General features: G+C 34.7%; 1 protein-coding gene across 1 annotated transcript; it reads right to left on the reverse strand.

The window, feature by feature from the left end:
- Positions 1-7,492: 7,492 nt before the first annotated feature.
- LOC115971017 (kinesin-like protein KIN-UA) lies at positions 7,493-24,184 on the reverse strand. Its single transcript, XM_031090682.1, has 19 exons — positions 23,607-24,184; positions 22,682-22,782; positions 22,467-22,589; positions 21,543-21,728; positions 21,122-21,343; positions 20,845-20,998; positions 18,235-18,384; positions 17,659-17,747; positions 17,164-17,367; positions 16,449-16,595; positions 13,230-13,364; positions 12,983-13,114; positions 11,115-11,250; positions 10,923-11,015; positions 9,642-9,767; positions 9,399-9,524; positions 8,442-8,585; positions 8,075-8,203; positions 7,493-7,992 (listed from the first exon to the last, which is right to left on the reverse strand). Exons 1-19 carry the CDS (start codon positions 23,791-23,793, stop codon positions 7,832-7,834), a joined length of 2,745 nt encoding a protein of 914 aa, XP_030946542.1. The 5' UTR covers positions 23,794-24,184; the 3' UTR covers positions 7,493-7,831.
- Positions 24,185-24,609: the final 425 nt, after the last annotated feature.

Here is a 24,609-nt window from a genome sequence, read left to right on the forward strand (position 1 = left end):
TATGCACATTTTTTAAGTGTGAGTGACATCTAGAAATCTACTTTTGATAGTTGTAAATAGATCTTCAAGCTTGTCATGAATGATTGGTAAATGGTCTTGCTTGATCTTGATACATGTATAGACTTGTGCCTATATATCTTCTCACATTTTTTTTTCTTTTTCAAAAGAGCTCTACAAATGTCAATCTCTGAAAAGAGAAAGAGCTGAAAAAGCCTTATTTCAAAAACTAGTTTGACTAGAAAAATGTGGAGCAAATTTGTATTAAAATGTATGGTGCCAAAGCCAATTGCTTATTTGTCAAAAATATATAAAAAGTTCATGGCATCTTTTCTCAAAAATTTGAGTTGTATTTAATCAAAAATATGAAATATGGAAGCCAAATGAAAAGCTCTCAATTAATATATAAACACATTGGTGAATGGTCATATATGTTCATTTCTACAAGTGAGATAGGTCACTTGACTTTTTATTAGTTGTATATGACTTAATTGAATTGATCATTGAAGTTTCATACTAGACTATGGACTAGTTCATACTTGCTCCACACACACAACACACAAGTCAAATGTTCGATGAATGCTTATTTCATTTGTGTGATTGTACGTGTTCAAATGTAATATGTATATACTCAATTGCTTGATGATCAAACCCAAAAAGATTTTTAAGTATTTTATATGTTTTTGAAAGCGTTTTTATAAATTTTTGTGTGTTAATAGTTTTTTCCAAATAGTCCATTTTTGTTTTTGTTGAAAAACTCATTCAGAGGCATTTTCGCGAGTAAGTCGCAAGTAAGAACCTACCTGCAAAAATAAGGTAGCCAATTTCAGTTTTTCTAGAAATTTACATAGAGAATTTCATGACTCCCTCGCAACTCTTTCGCTAGAAGAGGCTTTCCGCGAAACATGTTCAGTGCATAAGAGGCCATTTCGCGAGAAGCTTACCTACGAAATGAGCGGATTTTCAGTTTTTAAATGGCAAATAGTGATAGTTTTTCAAATCAACCTTTTTGCCTCCTTTGTGCCTCTCTCAACCCAAAACACCTTTTCACTCAAAATCTCACCCAAATCTCAAAAACTTTCATCCCTAAGACTCATCTAAGGTATGTTTTAACACTTTTTTCACTCTTGATTCCTTAGGTTAAGTCTTATATTTTAGGATTTCTAGGGTTGGGTTATTTTTGAAAGGGGTTGGGAAAAAGTTATGTTCATGCAAAATTTTTTAATTTTCTTGATTGGGCTATGTCCCATTGTGTTTGTGTTAGCCCTAAGTGGCATTTTTAACATGTATTTAGGCAAGATTTCAACATATTCATGCATTGTTTTTCTTAGTGGTCAGTATGCACATTTTCTCATTGTTTTGAACTACGATGAGTACCAAATTTTGGGGATTTCTATGTTTTTACATTCTTAACATGTTTTAAACATTGGTTGTGTGTTTCACACACTTTGCCCCATGAGTGCCTTATCATGCATTGCTTATGCATCTCACATGCACACCACATGCACACTTGATGCACACACTTGATCACTTGACATGTTTTGGATTTCATTCATGCTATGTAAGTCTTGTTAGACCTTTAGCACTTAAAACATGATCTTGTGACTTTGTTTATTTGTTTATTTGTTTTTATGTTTTTTTGGACTTTTTGTTTGTTTTTTAACTAACTTGTGTCTATTAAAGTTTCTTTTCTTGTTTGTACTTGTTTTTGTTTCTTTGTATTGTTGTTTGTTTCGTAGATGTCTCCTATTAAGAAAAAGGCCACAAAGAAGTCTTCTAAGTGTCCCCACACCACCTTGGATTCATTTTGCAATGATGATGCTAACATGACTTTTCTTGATCACTATAAATGGGCCCCAATCGTCCTAGAGAGGCTTGTAGACTTAGATTCCCTAGAGGGCACCTTTATTCCAGATGTGTTCAAAGAAAGGACATGGACAAAGCTACTTAATCCGATAGGGGATGTGTTTGAAGATATCATTCGAGAATTCTTCGCAAATGCTATTGTGGAAGGTGATCACATCAACTGTTGGCTAAGGGGGAGAGAGTTCTTAATCACAAGGGAATTAATTCAAGATGTTTTGGAGATTCGACCGACAACTCCAGACACATCTCTGCAATATGATGAGAGAAAGGAGAAACTAGAACCCCTTCGTGGAAATTCTTGGTGGACAACTTAAGAAGAAGACCTTGCACACTATTACGTTCACCTCAGAAATGCGGGCTTTGGCCTACATCATGATCTTCAACCTTTACCCAATGAAGAACTTGACCACTTTGTCCATATCAAGGACCATATTCCTATTTGATCTCTTCACTCACAAGGAGATCAACATCTATGGTCACATCTATCACCTCTTCATCAAAAGCATCACAAAAAGGAGTTCAAGGCTAACTCTACCATTCCCAAGCCCTATCATGTCTCTTATTTTAAGGGCAAGGGTGAAGATTCCAAGTGGACTTCAAGTGATGCAAATGGAAGATCCTATTAGTGAGCAAACCATCATCTGAAGCAAAGCTCATATCCCCGGACCAACTGTTGATGTCTCTCAAATTCCAAGTGATGATGCTGCTAAAGAAAGAGGAGACACTGAAAAGGAAATTGAGCATTTCACTTCAGTTCCGGAGGACACTACACAACCTTCTTCCCAAGCACGCGCAAGAGCACCCGATCGCATTGATCATCTAATTGGAAGGGTTGAAGAGTTGCATGTAATTCTAGATTCACATATCAGCTACTCCACATCTCAATTCACATACCTTGAAGACCAAATCACTGCCCTCTCGTCTCAAATTGATGACATGATGAGGAAATTGGAGCCAGAGTCAGATTCAAAGTCCGATGCATTCTAGTCTCTCTGGCCATTCCAGTAAAAAATGGGGAGTAGATTGAGGGGGAGTAGCAAAGTAGCAAATTTAGTATATATTGGTTTGTTTTGGTGATTTCTAGTTTACTTTAAGTTTTTATAACTTTTGGATATTTTTACAATGCTTTCATTTAAAACTTTCAAGTACTTTAATTTAAAACTTTGTTTTCTTTAGTACTGTTTTGTATCTTGGTTATAGCCGTTTTGATACTTATTTCTTTCTAATGCTCTTAGCTTTAGTTTCTCTAATGCATCATGTGTTTGTTTAGACATGCAATTGATTTTAGCATTGCTCTTAATTGTATTGCGTGTCCGGATGATTATTTACTTGATAAATGTTTATTGTAGTCATTTCCTAATAACTGTTCATGTTTGCTCAAGTTTTGTTTCATGTTATATATTCTCAATTGGTATCTTGATCACGTTTTTACTTTTTCCTTATACGTGCCTTGTGTTCTACTTGTCTTGAGCTTAATGAAGTTTTGTGTCATGTGCAAATGTTTCAGGATACAGGTGTATATGGTGCAAGTGCTTCACAATTTCTAGAATTAGGTGTGAGTGAGTTTTGCCTATGTTCCCAAACTCACATTTAAGTCTAGAGTTTATTTAGGGGTTTTGTCATGGAATAGCCAAAGGGAAATATTGTAAAGTTGTGATTTCCAACTATATTGTGTTGGCTTTAATTCCGTACCAAATTTGATTGTAATTTCTTCAATTATTTTCCCTGTATGTATATGGGATTAATTGTAAGGGATGAGTGTTAGAGATCGATGAAGAATCAAGCTTCAAAAGTTGAACAAGTGGATTTCGCAACTGGCTCACAACTGTCTCGCGAGAAACAACCCGCAAAAAGAGCCACGTATAGAGCACATGACTGGAAGATGAAGAGTCGTGCCAAGTTGGGTTTTTCGCAACTGTCTCATGGGTAAGGCCAACCCATGAAGGACCCGTGAAACTTTTTGTTTGGCAAAAAGTTGTGTTTTGATTTATCAAGTCTTTACCCACACTATATATACCCTCATTACCCACAAATTATAATGAGACTTTTCAGAGAGAAAAACCTTAGATAAGATTTCTACAACACAACCCACCCATCTTTTAGAGAGAGGGAGCTATTCATCTTTAGTGAGAAATCATTGTAGCATCTTCTCCTTCTCTCTCCCATTGCCATAACTTGAGAGGAGATTTGTACCCAAACACAACCCACACATTTTCAAAGTGTAGAGAGTGTTTTGGAGTTTGAGAAACTTTGGGGATTTGCCAAGAGAAGCCAGTGAGGCTTGGTAGATGCAATTGGACGTATTGCGGGATCTGGAAAGCTAGAGAAGACATGATTCTGAGAAGTTCGTTAGTAGCAGGAGTTTGGAGGGTTTAAGTACATTGGGTAGACTAGGCTTGGAGGGTCTTTTCTTATTCATGTGTTCCAACTTTATTCTCTAGTGGATCAATTTCGACTTGGAGGGTTGTGGAGAGATTTTTCGTCAAGTTCTTCGGTTTTCTCTTCAATAACACATCTCGGTGTTATCTTGTATTTGCATCTTTCTTCCCTACTCTTTAAGCTTTCATTTTATTGTTGATAATGGATGAATATGACTTAGGGTAGTGTTAACAGTTTTTTGTACTTATTTACTCTTATTCTACACTTGGTATAAGTTAGAGTAAAAGCTATCCGGCCATAATTTTTAATTGGGGATCTGAACAAGTTCTTATGTTTTAGTACAAATATGAGCTTTCATCATTAAATTATTTTAATCACTCAATTCTACATTTAAAATTTATATTTATATTGGGTAAAAAGGGAATTTATTTATATGAATTGAATTATTTCACAATCGATGATCGTGAGTTACGGAAGCCAAATCAAAATGGACTCGCTTGTTATTAATCATGTCAAAGTGGGACAACACCACCCACTTTGGCACAAACCTATTTAGACCAAATAGTAACCTGCAAGGAAAAAAAAAAAAAACGTGTGATGTTTATAGATTGCGTCAAATGTTGTCATAAATATCTCTAATTACCTCACCACTAGTTCTGGATTATCGAACGAAGAACCCATCAATAATTAGCTAGACTGAACCCAATTTAGAGGTTTGCATTTAATAACAGTAGCTTTTGAGTCTCAAAATAAAATTAAAAATTAAAAAAGAAAAAGAAAAAAAACCTATAAAAGCATGTATCAGCAAGGTTACGGATAAATCCAACCAAGTTAAACCTAATTTGGATTGGAAATCAACCTATTTGTGTGGAGACAAACTGACCATAGGTTTGGAATCTTATTTTCTTAGATGGGCTGCCTTTAATGTTGAACTTTGGGATGATTATATTTTTTGCTCCAAGCTTGGAACTCATTTTGTTTTCTACTCTTTTCTCTAGGAAATGATTGAAAATCAACCTATTTGTGTGGACCCAAACTGACCATAGGTTTGAAATCTTATTTTCTTAGATGGGTTGCCTTTAATTTTGAACTTTGGGATGATTATATTTTTTGTTCCAAGCTTGAACTCATTTTGTTTTCTACTCTTATCTCTAGGAATTTTTTTTTTTTGAGAACTTGAGAGTGCATGACCAACGGAGTTATGAACGTCAAGCACATAAGTTGCATGTAATAGTTTGGCTTTTCCTTTTTGGGGTTATTATTTTAGCTATAGTCGCACTTGGTTAACATTAAAGTTTTGGAGAAAAGTGGTATACCATCGGTGCCATGGATGCATTTGGTGAACATTGTCATGTTTGAACGTCAAGCATATCAAAATGTAATATGCTCGTTCAAGAATTAGTGGATGACTTTTCAAGAACTATGAAGTACCAGATGAGATATTCTTTCTCAAAAATTGGCTCACGGTGGATGCTGTATAAATCATGCGTTTGGAGAATGCTAGCAACCATCATTATATACAACATTATACAATCCTGCTGTAAACAGTACTAACAGTCCTTTCCCTCATAATGTTTTGGCTGAAATCCAAGTGCCTAGTTTCTTTCATAAATAAACTCTGAATACTAGAAAAATAATATTGGCTAGACTATAGCATTTTTGTTCTATTAATTTTATGCTAGGGAGAATTAACAAATGAACTATTAATAGAGTAGCACACCCTTATAACATATTCATGTCCACACCAAACGTGTACAATCATATGAACAATGTGTCTGTTATTGCCCCAGGCTTACAAACTTACTACTAGTTTGGGTTTGTGTTATACTATTAACACAATTTGACCTAGGCCTTAAAGGTATCTTATGTATCCATTACATACAACAGGTGTCTCACAATATTATTAATCTCATGCACTTACACTCGTTATATGTTACAAGTGTCTCATAGCATATGGATCTCATAAACTTGTGGAGTTCACACATTGTACGGCATCCATTGTACAAATCAAATGCTAAAAATACTCCCATGGTGCTTGCTTCTAACATGGATCTTTTATTCAAAGCCCTCTAGTTTGTCAAGATTACTTTTCTTGATATTGCTTCTAACTTTTTAATTTTTTTTACTAGTTAATGTGGGTGTCAAGAGCTTTTCAAGATCCTGACTATTCTCTAAATATGTATATCCCCTCATCCAACAAGCTAATTACAAGGAAAAATTCCTTAGAGTGACCCCAACATGCAGGTTAAGATTGATAAAACTTTGGGAGCTACTAGACCAAACCCTTGAGGTTGTTTGTTTCTAGGTTGTCACTACTGTGGCAATACTCATGCATACCTTGTGAATAGTCTTACAACTCTCACTGACAAAATGTTACCAAAGTAAAGAAACTCCTCTCTTTTAAATAATCTCTATCAAAGAAAAACGTAGTACATGCCCCTTTGTACACTATGAAGTTTAATATCGTTATCCAGATTGCGGCATGATTAGCACTGGCCCGTAAAATATATGATCGGCATGGACTTTTGACCCACACCACCCAAAAAGAAATTAGGAAAGCAACCGTCTCAGGTGGAGGTGGTAACTGGTAACAGACGTCAATCTCTCAAAAATATTTATAATAAGTAAGAAACCATGTACTGGAAAATTAATCTCTTCTATTTTAATGAGGAAACGCCCATTTTATGAGGACTAACATGAATTAACAGGCAACGGGTCCATCACAGTATGTTCCCTTTGATTTGTAGTGCTGATATTCAAAATCTGAAACTAAAATAGAAAACCCTTACTGTTGGAGTATTTAGATATGCTTACATAACAAAATTGATTTTTTTTTTATTTTTTATTTTTTTATTTTAAGAAAAAAAAAAAAAAAATCTTAGATATGCTTATTTCGCATGTGTCTAAAAAATAATAAGTCACCTGAAAAAAAAAAAAAAAAAAAAAAAAGCACACTTTCATTACCTTAAACTAAGCAGAATCTTCAATACCATTATAGAGTATCATAATCAATGACTTGAGAGTGAGACAATTCAATTATCCACAGATAATTTGAACGCATAATTTATGCAGACAGCATCTCATCGAAGGTAAAATATCAGAGAAAGTTGTAGAAATGGTAGATAAATTTCATATTAAACAATATCAGCATAAGCTGAACAAATAAATTAAAATGTGCTACATAAATTACAATCTCAATACTTCTTGAGACAAAAATATTGTTTTTCTCCTACCCCCCCCCCCCCCCCAATTTTTTTCCTAATGATTTCATATACAAATCAATTTACAAGCTAATTAGAAGCTACACATGGGAAGGTCATACCTGGGTGAATACATTAAATGACATTACAAGACTATAATTTGATTAATAAATTAGAGTTATCATCTGTAATCAACTTCATACAAGGCCTACAACCCAAGCATACCCCACTAATAACAAAACTTTGGCCAATACAGCTGACACTGACAGCAAAGTCAAAGCATCCTGCTTCTTTTACCTTGAAAAGATCAATCTTTCCAGCTGGGATCAGCTACATGTATATTTCCAAGCTACCCCACCTTCAGCTGCTTCAATTACTTCACAAATTTATCAATGACCTATCCTTAAACGCCTCATTTCAGCTTGGAAAGTAGGGCTGGAAGTTAGTGTTCGATGTGAAAGAGTCCTTATGTCTTCCCGTGCACAGTCTCGTGAGATGCGAACCAACTCCCACAAAGCACCTCCACTGATCATATCTTTTGCATTTGCTTCTGAAATGCAGTAATCCAAGCCTTCTTAGGCAACATTCTATGGGAACTCAACTTGTTCAAGGACAAGAGAAGGCAAACATACCATGTTGTGCTAGATGACAAAGTGCAAGCTCAATATGACGCCTGATTGGTGAGGCTTCATTGTTAGCATTCTGTACAATCCATGGAAGTGCACCATCCTCAATCAGAAGAGACCTTCCAGTCTTAGTTCCTATACCATTAAAAAAACTGTCTAAGCTCAAAAAACAGGATGATTTAAATACAGATGGTTCATGAAAATATCATGATGAATATAAATGATATAATTTGAGACTTATAAACTGGTTATTTTGTCAAAAAGACAACAAAACTTAGGAAGCAGTTCTTAAGAATAAAGACGATAGTTTTGTGCATAACATGACAAGCAGAGCAACAAGAACATCAGGAAGGTGCTTTTATGAGCTTTTCACCTTGCGTAGCTGCTCTTGACTCGCATTTTGCAAAATTTGCTATTCCACGAGCAACTTGTGCAAGAACATCAGCATGTCTGCATCTGACCATTCCTAGCAATGCTTTGATACCACCTTCACTCCTTAGCTTCATCTGCAACTTATCTAATTGATGCAATTTTATTTTTGTTAGTGACAGTAGACTGCCAATGTACTGGACTAGCTCAAATGAACTTTTTATTGGGTAACTAGATGTTATCACCTTTGGCGCAATGGTCATTCCACAAGTATAAGTACTTGTGGGGTGTGAAGGGATAACGGCAAGGGTTCAAGTCTCCAAGAGGGAACTTTTACACACATATACACTTAGATTAAGCTAGAGTAGAATTTCTATCTTAAAAAAAAAAAAAAAAAAAAAAAAAAAAAAAAAAAAAAAAAAGAGGGATGTTATCACTTTCCAAGGGAACAAGTGCACTAGTTTGCATTCTACACTCAAACCCATCATGTTTCCAACGTATACCCAATTTAAACTTGATTCTGTTTTCCATAAGTAGCAAAAATATTATTACACTAGTTGCTGAAAGTCACAATCCCATTCAGATTTTCAGGTTAAACTATTACTCTAAATATATGGTTTATCATTGATGACAGAATTTAAGGAAAAGGAAACAAAAATTAGTAGTTGCAAGTATGTCTAGCATTATAGCAGGAAGAAGCAGTGTAATCTTCTCTATTAATACTGATTTTCTACTAATGTTATCTTTTCATCTAAGCTTGAGTAGCACAAAAAATATATGGAGCTCACTCCAAGTATCCATAAACTTAAATCCAGTTTCTTTCAAACAGATTATTAAATTTATTCAATTTTCCATCTCAATCCCTCCTTAATCAAGTATGAATATACTCAAAACATCTCTTTCATACTTGGTAACACACTGTCAAATTTTCATACAAATAAAAGAGGTCAGACAGTTTTACCATTGCCACAAAGATTTGCAATAGCTCCAGCAACCATCCGAAGGGTTTGAGGATCCTCAGCATTGGCTGCTGTCATTGATAACAAAGCAATGCCCCCTTGAGACATGATGAGCTCCTGGTTGGTTTCTGACAGGCCACAAAAGGTTGCACATATGAGGAAAATCATAGCCAAACTAGAAATATTATCAGCCAAGACTGGCATATATTTTACAAATCACATAGAAATGGACCCAAAATATTTACCATTCATTGCAAGATTGGCAATAGCACCTGCTGCAACTCTATGTATGGTCTCATCCTCAGAGTTCCTAAGAAGCATCAACAACGATGTAAGTCCACCAGCTTCTACAATCTTTTCCTGATTCATCTCTGCACATTAGAGGGAATGAAAGGAAGTTCATATCATTGCAGATAGAAGTAATATAATAGCACATATCAAGTGCTATTAAAGTGATAACCAAATGTTCAAGAAGAGAGCTTGGTTCAATATAGAACAGTAAACAAAATTAAACATATGTCATGATGGGAAAGAACAAAGTTCCACTTCAACTTCAGCACAATATTATAATCAAAGTCAAGCACATATTACAAAATGCCAACTTTGCCAGAAATTTTGCCTTCCAAATAAAATGACAAGGAAAATCAACCTCTAAACCTCCTCATAACACCTGATCGTAACCAAGATATTATACGTCTTAAACCTCCTATAATACTTCAACTTCCAGTCTTTTGAAGAACAACCAATAAAATCATTTTAATAAGAAAGAAGATACAGACTCAAAATCAACTTTGAAGAAGGGGATCCCAGTCTTCCCTAGTCTTCTGATGTCAACACCTTGGTACCTAATATCTAAAACTTGTTTTCACTAATGACTTCTTGAGTAAATTTTCCCCTCCTCCCCCAGAAATTTCTTTATCTCTATTTTCCAATTCTACATGGAGTGATATGCACTAATTTCATGGAATATTTATCACCTTTACTGGTTATAGGAAGAAAATATCTTATACTTTTCATAGAAATCCTTATCTCTATCAACTCTATTACATGCATGCAACTAACCAGCAGTCTTCCCATTTCAATAATAATAATAATCAAAACAACTAAACAAGCATCCCAAAAGTCAAACTTGTTAAATTACCAATTCTCTCAAAAACTTAAGCTATTGGGATATGGTAAATTCAATCATTTAACCACATACTTCTAACACTCCCCCTTATAGGTGAGGCCCAACAAGTGGGAATTTAAATGGTAGGTAGAATGGAGGAGACAGAGATTGAACTCAAGACCTCCCGCTTTAATACCATGTTAAATTACCGATTTCCCTAAAAGCTTAAGCTTTTGGGACAATCGGTAATTTAACAAAACCCATCAGATCACAAACATTATGCAAGAATTGGAGAAAGAAGAACTTTGAATTGAACATGTGGCAATAACATAAGACCATGGTGCAAGCACAATTTGACAGGGCAATTCAGAATGAGCTAGTGATTCAACAGAATAATAGTGTAAGGAAAAATAGACACCTTCAGCAGCTAGATTTGCAACCACTTTCACAGCGTGAATTCGCACATCAGCATCTTCAGCTTCAAGCAACGATAAGATCTTTTGCAATCCCACTATAAGAATATTGAATTTTATTAGCAAGAAAGTAGGCAGATTAACCCTAATTGTTAGCATAAAATAAAAACAAATGTCATGCAGGCACTGACTGCTACCTTGTTCAAAGAGTTTGGCTATTGAGGCCTTTTCCCCATTTCCTGAATCTTGCTGGTGATGTTTAACTTGAGATATAAGTGAATCTAGACCGCTTGGAACTTTACCAGATCCACCTCTATCAAGTCTTCTTGTTGTCTACATGTCATATATTTAATTTAGAATTCATCAAATACTACATTGATAGATATAGATGCATACCATGAACACATTTAAATGCATACAAAGATGACATAAGAAACATCATTTAATGCCCACTAATTTGCTGAAACTGATTCACAAAAGTTACAAGATCCCAACATGAGAGTAAATAAGTCCCAAAAATTAAGATTCATATTGTTTTCCAATTGTAAATTCCTAGCAAGTCAAGTAATAAATATCAAAAGGATATCGAGATACCCCAAATAGCCATTGTTATCAACTTGCACACTTTGCAAAAAGTGCATTAAACTTCCAATTAAATGTGCTTTGGCCTCCTTGTTCAACCAACAATTTAGCAACGGGAAATTGTTGAGGCCTCATTTCCATTTAGATTTTCCTGTATAGGCCTCCTAATCATCTGCTCAGAAACATCAGAGCAAACTCAAGGTATGGCTTGATGCTAGCCAAGCTTACTGACACAGGACAAGACAAACAGATTTCAACAAAGAACAGATAGTAAAATAGCATTAAGAATCAGCACCAAGGCTTGGTTGGAATCAGAACCAAACAAGAGAAAATAATAATCAAGGAATCAAAACCTAGGGTTGCTTGAAATCAACACCAAGCTATTAAGGAAAACTCGAACAAAAAATTTTATTACTGAATTGAACTGTAAAACAATACTGAACCCTATGTTCTTTAAATAGATTATAGAGTTCCAATAGTTATTATCCTAGTAAGAAAATGAATTAATTCTACTCATCCCAGTAAGAAAAGGAATTAAATTCCTAAACCAAGTAGGAAAAGAAAATAATGTTTAACCAATTAAATAAAGTAAATCCTAGACATTAATTGATCAGGCCTTAGGCCCAATAAATAGTAGTCTCCATCCATAGGGCCATTGGTTGGACCGTCTTCTCATTGCGTCTATGTCCATAAGTCTGCGTAATTGGGGGACTGTATCTTGTGTCCACACCATTTACACAGCCAAGGAAGCCACCACATGGAAGGCTCAGGGCGTCAGCCTATCATGCTGCTGAAAACCACCTTGTTTTGCTGAATGCATGAATTAAGAACATGCCTATTGTGTTTGGCATGAATGCATGGTGCAACCAAAAAAGGAACCATAAAAAACAACATGCATAAAATAACCACGTCTGCAATGAGCTCTGGTTCAAACTGCACTTATCCTCCCACAATAATGAGTAGAGGGTGAGGTGCAAATTCAAACTTCAAAAATTTAAACCCACTAGGTGTACCAATCTAAAAAAAAAAACAACCACATCTTACTCGATACCTTAATCATACCATTGGAAGCTAAAATCAGGATATAGCAAAAATGCTCAACGCTCTAGTAACTACTATTACGCCTTAACCAAGACTTAAAATACCCACATTTCTTAGGAATTAAGGCATCCTCAGGAGCTAAGAATCCCAGGATTTAAATTTAATTCATGAACACCCAACCTTCCATAAATTTCTGATAATATACATATATGGTTCAAACTAATACACAATGAACAAAACCAACAGAATTTATAAACCTTGACCATCTAATCCCATGAAATAAACAATTTTTGCAAAGAGGAATACTTCAGCCCTATCAGATAAGAGTGTGATGCAAGGAACATGGGGAGAAATTCAAAAAGGGAGTATTCCAATGGCAGATGTCTGATTAGAAAGTCAAAAAATTTAAACCACAGCCTTACAAATTCCAAGCACAGAATACCTCATCAGCGTCAAAACTTAATTGCAACAACTGGCTTTGTAGTATTGCTATTTCTCCTTCAAGTTTCTCTTTCTGACTTGCCTCATCTTCCAGCATCTTGCGAAGCTTTAAGATCTCTGAGTTTCCTGATGCCTATGATATCAAAAGTATCACTCTACATATGACAAAGATACCAAAGATGGGGGTGCAGAGAATGGAGCATAGACAATGTTGAAATAAGAAATGCTTGGAGAGAAATAAAACATACCTCAGACCTTTTCCATTGAGCTATTTGACTTTTAAGATTATTAACTTCCTCTTCAGCAGTCTTCCGTAAAAGATTTTCTTTTTGAAGCAATTTCTTCAGCTCAGCAACTTCCTCTGCAGCAGAGACCTTGGAACTCTGAACAACATTGAAAGTGGTGGAACTATTAGCTTTTCTGTTTGATTCATTGTAATATTTTTAGACACTTTGCATTCATTATCATGAACTTGAAGTAATTATATTTTTCAAAAAACTTTCTACTTATCCAAAAAACCAAAACATTAAAAAGGGTGGAACATGCTAAGGGATGGTTTAACATGTGAACCAATAATATTAAATAATGATAATAAATAATACAAATGAAAAAAAAAAGGACGGTAATTAAAACTGCATAAGAGCATTAAAAACTGAGCTGGCTTCTGTTTTAATGTTGTAGGTTAAAAGAACGAGCAACATTGATAACTCATACAAAGGTGTATAAACATTATCATAAGTTTCTGAAATCTTGGATGCTAGTGAATTCCTTCCCCAGTTGTTACATAAAATTCATTAAATTATTTTGGTTAAAATGCAAAACTGACCCTCTAACTTTTTTTAAATTTTATTTCAGTCCTCTAATTTTGCTTTAGTTCATTTTAGTTCTCTAAGTTTCAGATTTATTCAATTAAGGCCTTTCTGTTAAATTTTGTTAAAAATTAAAAAAAAAATATATGGAAAATATTTTTCAATTATTAATTGAATTTTTTTAATTTGAAAATTTTATAAAATTGAAAAATTAACAACATATAACAAAAGTTGATGGAAAAGCCTTAATTAAATAAACTTAAAAGTTAGAGGACTGAAATGAATAAAAGCAAAGTTAAAGGACTGAAATGAAATCTGAAAAAGCTTAGAGGGTCAGTTTTACATTTTACCCAATTATTTGTATGTGTGTGTATGTATGTATGTATGTATATATATATATACAGCCAAGAACAGCATCTTTAGAGCCATCTCCCCACACTGCATGTCATGTTAAAAAGAGAAATCTCCTACAAATAGGCATAGGCTACTAAATAGATAGTTCCCCTCCACTGTGGCCATAGTCCTACTATATTCAAGTTCAACTCCTTTCATATGCTTCCCCATACAAGCTTCCATAAATAATAGTAGAAAATTCCAACTCCATACATGAATGGTAAACTTAATAGGATGATTTCAGTCCAAAGCCGGCAGTGGCTGAGCCACATCGTAGCAAGTGGGTGCAATTGCACCTGCTGAAATTTTCAAAAAAAAAAAAAAAACCCTGGGGTACATGTATAATGTTGAGGAGTTTTCCTTTCTTTTCTACCCTTTTTTTTGCAATTGTATCCAATGAAAAAAGTCGTGGCATCAATTATAAACATCTTTTAAAAAATAAAATAAAAAAATTTAAGAAACTTTGAAATTTTAAAATCTTATTGGCAGATTAAATTAAAAGAACAAAGAAAAATATGTTTAAAAATAAATAAATAAAAAGGTCACAAAACAATACAGAAGACCACTTTTTTTTTTCCTTGTGTTTTGTTTTCTTTTGCTTCTCTTAAACATGGTGCCTAAAACACCATTTTCCCTATAAATTGTTATCCAAAAACTCACCCCTCCCCCTTGTAAGGTTCAACCACTGGAATTCTAGAACTACAGAGAGAAAAAGAACAAAAAATTAGGTAAAGACTATGGACTAAAATTAGGTAAAGACTATGGCAAGAATGAAGGCTATAGCATAGGTAATACTATACCATATCAATTAGTTACAGGGTTTGGTAGAAATTGACTCAAATTCCTATTTTGATTTAGCTTGGGCTATTTGATATGGAAGGAAAGTTTATTCTTTGTAAACTAATTAATTTGATACTCCCTCTATATCCAATTGTTGGTCTTCTATTCCATTTTGGGACATCCCAAAATGTAGTCCTTATTGAAAAGTCAATAAATTAATTTCCTAACTTACCCTTTACTTCATTTAAAAATTCTATCAACTTCTCACTAGAGTTTATATTAATGAGGGTAATTTTGGAAACTTGTACCTTTTTAACTAAAAGACAACACATTAAATGATGTTCCCTTAACAAGTTGGATTTTCTAAACATAACCAACAATATGGAACGGAGGTAGTATTACTTGTCAAACAAGAAATTAGTATTGAGTTCTTATTTATATACAACACTATAAGGGATTTGGTGCTTTTGGCCCAAGAGGTCCTCCCATATGGAGAGAGGAGAAGACACTTAAAAAAAGAAAGTGTCTGGATTTCTTTGAAAAACTTTTTAGTATCTCTCTTAGGGTTGAGAGATACTTGCATGTGTGACTTAAGGGTTTGTTTAGGTGTTAGTGTAAGAGCACCATTAGGTATATTAGAGTTTTAGGACTATGAGTTTGTCAAGTCTGTGATTTAGAACTAAGAATTTGATTTAAATAGGTATATTGGGAGATGTAGGCTAGTTTGTATTTTGAGAGTGTTTGTTTCAGAGGTTGTGAGTGTTGCTTGTGAGAGTCTTAAGAGTTTATGTTGTCATGGTTAGGCATATGGTTGTAGCCCATCATTGGTAGTGGATTTTGATTGGTGTTGCCAGTGGATACAGTCATGAAGTTGGCCAACCATGTTAAATATTGTTATTAAGTGGATTTTTTTTCTTGTTTGTTTGAATATGCTTCTGCAAGCCCAAAATTCCAAAAGGGTTTTTGGTGGATTTGGTTGGCCATTAAAATGGAGAAAGCAAATATCTCAAGAACTTCCAGTGCCTCATAATATTACATCTTTGTACTGAACTCAAATCAAGCTCCAATTATTATTCAAATTTTCCAACTGTTATTGACACCAAATTCATTTTCTTAACCATAGGAAAGGAAATTTTGACACAAATTGCAGCTACCCAAAAGGTGGAATCAGCACAATAGCATGGTGCATCCATAACCTCTAGTAAATTCTCCTCTTCTATTTTTCTCAATATGCAAAAAGTTAAAGTAATATTGACAATGGAAGAGGATTATAGTGAAATTAACCCTAGTATGAAGAGTAAGAGACAAAAGATAGAAACATGGGTTACATAGGCCACTTTTTGGACTCGGTGACAAAGGTATTGGGCAATCAAGATCCATAAACTAAATCAGATATTTAAAATAGCACTAGCACATGTACCATGCATTTACCTACAGTATGGACAACAATAAATGACAAGGTATGCAGATTCATAACTAGGCTACCTCTGTGTTAGATGTCAAGGCAGAGCCATCTTCTCTGAGTCCAACTGGAACTTTTTCACTGCCATTCTTTTGCTGATTCTTCACCAATTGCTCTTCAAGCTTCTTTATTGAATCCATATAGTCTTTTTGATATTTCAGTCTTTCCTTCTACAAAAGAAAAAAGTACACATGGATTTCAATATGCAATGAGATAAGCATGATAATTGGTAAATGAAGTTCAACTGGCAATTAAACTCAAACACAGTATGCACCTATTGGATTTTGAATCTACAACTTCACTCTCCACATTGCTCTTACAATGGGAGGAGGTGCCATTTGAGCTAGAGCTCATTGGCAAAAAAGTGCTACTTATAACAACTATTCCTATGAAGAGATTTACAAAACTTCTGGAAATAAATAATAGAGAATTCTCCAAGCTACCAATCATGTAAATGCTAACAGATTTCTTAAGAAGGGGGTAGAGAACAATGCACATGTAGAATATGATTTCCCAAATGTAAGTCGTAGAGAGGTCACTGTGTGCATTATCACTTTTACCTTAAGAAATCAACAGAGATATAAATGACAATGCTTGTAGTTATTACATCATAGTTAAGAAACAAGCCAAACGTACTATGGCAAGCTATTGGAATATTGCATTATCTCTATGCAGGTGCAAGCACATACAATATTCAAGTTAGTTATATATATATAAAATGTAGATATAAGTGTTTACCTCTAATGCATCTGCATGGTTACTTTCAAACTCAGAAATCCGATTTTGTGCTTCTACGTTTATTCTTTCGATTTCATCCTCAAATGCTTTCTGCTGCCTTTCATGTTCTGCAATAAGTTTGTCTAATTGTATGTCTAATCTTCTAGCTAAACTTTTGTAATCGAATTCCTCCTTCAATTTCAACATATTTTCCACCTTCATAGCCTATGAGATGACAAAATATTAGCACCTTCCAAAATAATAAAAAAGCCACACACACACACACACAAACACACTAATATTAAAAAGCCCCCCATGAAAAAATTGATTGCTGCCATAGATCACACAGTTGAGATCCAAGCAGACAAGAAGGATTATTGTGCAGAAAAATGCTAGCAGCCTGCCCTAATGATATTGAAAGAGAAATAGCATAACTCCATCTATCAGGACTACACTAACAAGTCAGAGATACATATTCAGAATGTGAGAAAGCAAGGTAATGACTTCGTAACCCACCCTCTGTCCAAACATTATAGTACTTGCTGTCTCTCCTCGATGACGTGGGGATGGACCAATAGTAATAACCAGTGAAGTTCTTGCTGTGCCTGTTAAATTTTCAATGTCAGTAACATATGTAGCAAAATGCAAATGATACTTCATAAAAAAATAAAGAAAATACTGGACATTTAATTAATAAAAGGCACTATCAAAGATGGAATATTCTGCCACAAATGGTGCCTTGAAACTGTATTTGCAAGCATATGATAAAATCATCTTGTGTCTAAAATCTCAGGCCCTAAACACAGTTCCTTATATGTATATATATGAATTCAGTACATGAAAAGTCAACATAAACTGGTGATTTAGAGATCTACATCTCCACACCTTCAAAATTTTGAAACTCTACCAAACACACAATAAACTTTAGAAAGTGAAAGAGATCAAATTTAAAATACTCTCATTCAGTTATTCAAATTGCAATACATTTTAATGAATGAACATGTCAAATCATTTGTCAAAATTGGAGGTTAAACCCATAACACAAAAGGAAAATTGAATTCATATCCATGTGAATAGTAACATGATTCATACCTCCAAATGAATCCTTAAGCAATCTTGTAAGCTTTGAATCACGAACAGGAACATGTGCACTATTCTCTGCCAGTGCATTAATGCACTTTCCCAATGCGCTCAAGGAGAGATTGATGGATTTGGCTTCCTCTAGTGTATGCCCCTCACTTCCTGCCAAAGAAAAAGAGAAAAGAAGAATAAACAATTTTCAATATGTGGTAGATAGGTTAACACATGGCAAGATAAAATAAGATAATAGCACAAATCATCAGGAAAAAAGAAAAGAAAAGAAAGAAAATATATGAATCTGTTATGCATTCTTCATGCATACGCAGAATCTATCAATATGACATATCTACAACTGGCAATAGTTGCTGTTCCACTGAATGAAGAAAAATTAAGGTGAAAATTTTACAAGAATGCCTTCTCAAGGAAAAAGCCCTGGTGTAAACTCACAGAATTTAAATAAAATTTAGCAGTTGGAACCTCTCCAATGCTAGTCAAGTGCTGTCAGTTTCTCCCAAATCAATAATCACAAGCGATTGGTATGAAATCCCAAAATCTGAATAGATTGTAAGGCATGTATATTGGCTTCCCCAATTGAAAAAGGTGATTTTATCAACAGTAATCCTGACATAAGAGTATAAGACACTTCCCTCAGCAGGAGAAACCACTGAGGAGCTTTACCAAATCAAGGAATGGAAACAAGGGTGCACCCATACCATGCCCAAAGCACCACCTAAAGCTTTGTCAAATATAAGAGGGAAACAACCCCAAGCCAGCTATTTCAGATGTATTGACTTGTCACCTTAAGCTATTCATCCTGCCAACCTTGCAGCTACCAATCTTAAATATTAAATATACACCCTAAAGGCCACAACCTTCAATGTCCATGTCATTGGGACTCCAACTGGCCCACTGATGGTAGCAAACTTGCTGCAGGGTAATCCAATTTTCTTATCATGACCTTCCAATAATGCACAATTGAACTTCCCTGACATAAAGCCCTCTATCAATTCTTCTAGCCAATTGATGGTGGGCAACTTGATACAAGGAGTCAGGGACTTGCAAGGAACAAGTTGCCTTGTAAGACCCAATGACCTCCACTCAGCGAGAGCCCTTCCCTTTTTTCTTTTTTTTTCTTTTCCAGAACTACCTTGAATGCACCTTAGACCACTGCAGCATAAAGACCTCTCTTTTTTTTTCTCCTCCCTATCCTTGTCTTCCTTATACAGCTTAACTAAACCCCAACCCCCACAGCCACCCCCCCCAAGGCATGGGGCAAATCTTGCCCAAACACTGTCCCAGTACACCTCTAGCTTGTTCAAAACCAGAAATGATGTTTGACCTCCCTAAAAATTTCAAATTCTTACCATCTCAGTCTTGAAATATATCTGTTTTGAGTTGAACCAAAACCATAATAAAGGATATCACCAAAATCCATATTTATATTGTACAACAAATACAAATCAGAATACACCACTTTATATTTATCAAACATTATTGGAACTTGATAAATTAGAGATTCCACTGTTAGAATATGGGTTTAATTTTTCAGTTTCATATCAAATACATATCATTCATGAAGTTCATGAGTTATTCATGTTTTTCCAAACGAGAAGTATCTTCAAACAGCCTACTAGAAGAAAATACTTGAATTTGTAGCTACAATTTAAGAAATTAGGGGGCAAATCAAAGACTCTTGCTTCAGGTTGATGTATAAATTGACCTAAAGATGAGTCCAAAAGACGTAGGTTAAAATAAATATGACGAAGATCTTGGTACTTGACAGTTTTTTCTTTAACTTATTAATTAACAATATCATCATACAGTATTTCTCTGAAAATATAAATTTCCCATTGTATGTGTAACTTACATCTATTTTTATTTGAAGGAAGAACTGAAAAATACATGTTTTTTAGCCTGTAACTCTTTCCCATTATAATTACATATGTGATGTAGAACATGTTTCCTTGGAATTTTTTAAAAAGCAGGACCGTCAAAAATTGAGGTCAATGGCTTGTTAATTTAGTCTTCAGCAAAGTCATAGGAAACTTTACAAGACATTGTACTTCACTGGCTTTATCAGATGGCAATAAATATTTCTCTAAGAATTTTCTCTCAAATTCTGGTGGATTGCAAATTTCTCTTTCCTTTAATTTCCAAGGTATTCTAATGAGATCTAGCTAACTGTGTTTTCATTTGGGATTAATCTTGTGATGATGTCTAGCTTTGGACATATTTCTTGGGATAAATATTCGCCAATCCACACTTTAAGCTCCTAGGTATACTTTATTCAATTTCCAGGAGTGCCAGATTTCCTCTTCATCTGCTCCCGCTACTTCTTGTTATAACTTTGCACCCTGGCTGACCAAAACTCACCTTAAAAGCAGAAACTGAATTATAATGACTGACTATTTCATTAGAAAATGTTTTCAGTAAACCAAGAGAGAGGAAAAAGTACCCATATAAAGAAACAGATTGTAACATAGTTTAGCAAAAATTTAAGAACAGCAAGGACACTATTCATATGAATAAAGAGTCAGGCCATAAAACAAAAAACAATAGTAAAATGACAAAGTCATAACAAGGAAAGAGGACTAATTAAGTCCTCTTGTTACACTCACACACCTGACTTATCAATACGCTCTGAACCAGCAAGATCTACCACAACTAACTTTCCCTTCCGAACAAGGGAAGGTTTTAATGTTTTCATATGAGGACTGTTACCATTTTCACTTGAAAATGCTGAATCCCTTGCCTTGACAGATCTCTTTACATGTACCTGCGGGATTAGGGACATCTATTAATGCTCAATCAAAAACAACAAAAAGCTTCATATAACTGCAATAAGTGCCTAGAAATTTCAAGAGCACAAGCATCAAAATAAAAGAAATGCGTAATTCACCATCAGTATAGCGTGACTACGAGAAGATTCTGTATTCAATTTTGTGTTTGCAGCAAAGCGATGAGCTTCCCCTAATCGCAGTAGTTCCACAAAACTGTGCTGGTCCCTAATTTCCACTAGGGTAGCCCCAGGTACTGAAACATCACCAGTTTTTGGGTCTTCCACAATAGGAATGTTATCATTGGCGGGATCAAGAAGGTCCTGTATAGTCTCCATATAAAGCTGCATGTATGTGTAGGGAGCCTAATGTTAAACATGAACTTGTAACAGTGCTGTCAGAATGTTTAACATAGACTTCAGAACATAATATATCTAAAATGATGACAAAGTCATGTGTATAAACCAGCTAATAAAGAATTAAACAAACGACAATGATGATATTAGAAACAATGTATTAGGTTCTACTTTCAAGGACAACAACCTGCAGATATGAGACCGAGACTGAATCAGTCTCCAACGAAACATCTGCTAGAATATCCTCCATAGCACGCACCATTATTCCACGAGCAGCTGTATCTTCCTCTCCAAGTCGTCCAAGAGTATATGTTTTACCCGTACCAGTCTGCCCATATGCCATGATGGTTCCATTGTAACCATCCAGAACACTCTGAAAAAGAAAATTACAAAGAAGCACATCACTTGGAGGGAGTTCCACAAAAACTAAGCAAACTTACCCGAATTTATGTAATGAAACATATAAACAGTTCCCTTGAATGCATATCAAAGGCGAAAAAAAAAAGTAATTTAAAAAATAATAAATAAATAAATAAAACAGTAAGAAAACAAGCAGCTGATGACTTTCTGAGCTGGCTTATATGAACAAATGAAGCGAGTGAGTGATAGTTTTATATGTCCGGAACAGCAAACACAACATGTAGTTACAATTTCAAAAAGAAAACTCAACTTTAAATAACGCCTTTAGGTGCTTATACTTTGACCCTATTTATGATTTAAGTGAAAATAAAAGAGCTTTATTTGCACTTTTATTCATTACTTGAAAGCCTACATAATCCAAGAGCTATTTTCTTATTTTCTACAATATGGCTCTCAGATTTTTTTTTTTTTTTTTTTTTTTTTTTTTTTTTTTTTTTTTTTTTTAATTTAGCATATGCAAATATATTATAGTAACTTTCTAACTGCATTTATACTAAAATTCCTGGTTTGACCCCATATTTGAATCTAACTGATATGATCCACTATCCTGATTATACATTCCCAACAGATTACCAAGACAAATAACATAATCAAAAATTAATCCATGAACCACCCATGTCTTCAAAAACAAAAACTGAAATTCAAATGCATTAACATGTATGACAGAAACTGTCATCACATTTATACACACCTCAACAACAGGCTTTGCTACAACTTCATAAACACGTTTTTGGGATGCAAACTCGGTAAGCACTTCATCAAACTCATAAGTGTCTGAGTCCCAATTGTTTTTTCGAAGTTTCAACCTTTTAAGCTGAAAAAGGAACACTCGAGTATGAATTCCTATACTAAAAACAAGTATTGAAACCATCTAGAACATAATTATCAATAACTATTGAAGAGCACCTCTGGCTGCAATTCTACACAATCAGCAAAATCAGCATCTTCCACCAATTCCTCAGCATTACGCGGTCTCAATCTCACAGCTACTCGAACTCTTCCAGGAACTACTCTCAAAATAGAAACATATAATGAACAACAAAAGGTTTATTATCTGACAAAAGCTAAAAACACAGCTTCTTTAAAAAGGAAATCTTATTAGTCATCCCTTTTTAATTAATGAAAAGGCAATGCTTCAGAAACTTATCAAAGAAACTGTTGGCAAAGTCTCTACAAGTTGGTATTATTATAGAAAAGCATAATCTCTTACCCTTACCAGGACAAACCAATTCATAGCATTCAGAGCTTTATAGAGAAATAGGGATATAAAGGAATGATGAACAAGTTGTAGAAGGGAAAAAATCTTTTTTATTTTTAAACAATAATTTAAGTGCCAACCCACCAAGACTGTTTAACAAGCATTTTTATTTTCAGAAGACACCCAAATTTACCCAAACTAAAGGAGTTCCCTCTATAAGTGATCAAAAGGCTATCCAATATCTATCCTCAGAAATTAAATACAATAATAATCAAACTTCTATAGTTCAATTTGCTTAGCATTTTGAAAGTACTTTCCTTCCTCTTAAACAGTAACCCAATTACCTAATGCAACTTTCGCCTTCAAAGCAAGAAAATAAGGTAAAGTGCAAAAACCATAATGGCAGTACACAACCCAAAATATTTTAAAAAAAATTAAATTTTTTTAAAAAAAGGCCTCTCTTTCCCACAAACCAAAACACCCATCAAAATTTGTAACACAATTCTACATTCCTTATACACACAACACCTATACCAACCAAAACAAGAAATGGGTAGCCCAAGATCTCAATAACCAAGTGCAACAATTTTCAAATTCTTCAACCACCAATAAAATAAAAACCACAAAACTCACCTCCAGCATTATCCTTGGCTGCTCCACCGGCTAGAGAGCCAGTGCTATTGCGGCGGGGCCCAGAAGAAGGCAAAGACTTGGACTTTACAGAGGACTTTGGGTTTGAATTCAAAGAGAGAGACCTATCCACCTTCATGGAGCTCTTGTGTGTCCCATTTCTGTAATTACCACCACCTGAAGTGGCCATTGTTAACACCAAACCCAATGAAGCTTCTTCAAAAAAAGAAAAAAAAGGGTCTGCCACTGCCTACTGATACTAGTTATTTAGGCCATTGAAGAAATGCCTTATACTTCAATGTTACAGTAGCACACAAAATAATAGCAGTGCAAAAAAATGCAATATTTCTTGTAAGAGAGAATAAAATAAGAGAGACCCAACAAGACCCAAGTGGTGAAATTGAAGTTTGGCAAAGGTGGTTGTACTACGTGGAACTAGAAGGGGACCTAAATCGTGTAAGATGTGACTCAGAAAAACACGGCCTCTGTTTTGCTTTGCATTCCTCAATTTAAAGCGTAGAGAGACAGTCTCTTCAAGACTCTAGAGAGAGAGAGACGGTATTTTTTTAGATGAAAGAGAGAGAGACAGTATTAGACATTATTTTTAGCAATTAAACAAAAGTGGGTCATTTTTAACTTTATTTTATTTTTTGAGCAAAAAGTACGAGAAAACCCATGAAGATTTGAATTCTAATTACTTTTACAAGGGTATATTTGGAAATTTGTTCCTTTTTTAAGCTTACCGTTGTGAATTACGGGGTTTTAATGGATGTGTCGTACTTCAAAAAAAAAAAATGGATGTGTCGTGAGGGGCATAACGTGAGTCGTGTGAAAGTGGGGGGAGTGTGGTGATTTGACCGAATTACCCCTCCTCACATTCACCACGACTTTTTTTGCATTCAATTCCTAACTTTCCAACCGCAAAGTTGGTTGGGTTTACAAAAGGAAGCTATTTCTACTGCTAAAGGAAAGTTACATTGGCAAGGATTTTAATTTTGTATTGCTG

This window comes from Quercus lobata, chromosome 12 (assembly GCF_001633185.2).
Source record: "Quercus lobata isolate SW786 chromosome 12, ValleyOak3.0 Primary Assembly, whole genome shotgun sequence".
Lineage (NCBI taxonomy): Eukaryota > Viridiplantae > Streptophyta > Magnoliopsida > Fagales > Fagaceae > Quercus > Quercus lobata.

What these genes read in the sequence shown, in the direction of transcription:
- LOC115971017 (XM_031090682.1), bottom strand. Translation starts at nt 23,793, where the DNA reads ATGGCCACTTCAGGTGGTGGTAATTACAGAAATGGGACACACAAGAGC. An exon ending in TAGCAAAGCCTGTTGTTGAG is followed by an intron (nt 21,729 to 22,466) that starts GTGTGTATAAAT and finishes TTTCTTTTTCAG; the next exon opens with AGTGTTCTGGATGGTTACAA. An exon ending in CCTTGACATCTAACACAGAG is followed by an intron (nt 13,365 to 16,448) that starts GTAGCCTAGTTA and finishes AATGTTGTTCAG; the next exon opens with AGTTCCAAGGTCTCTGCTGC.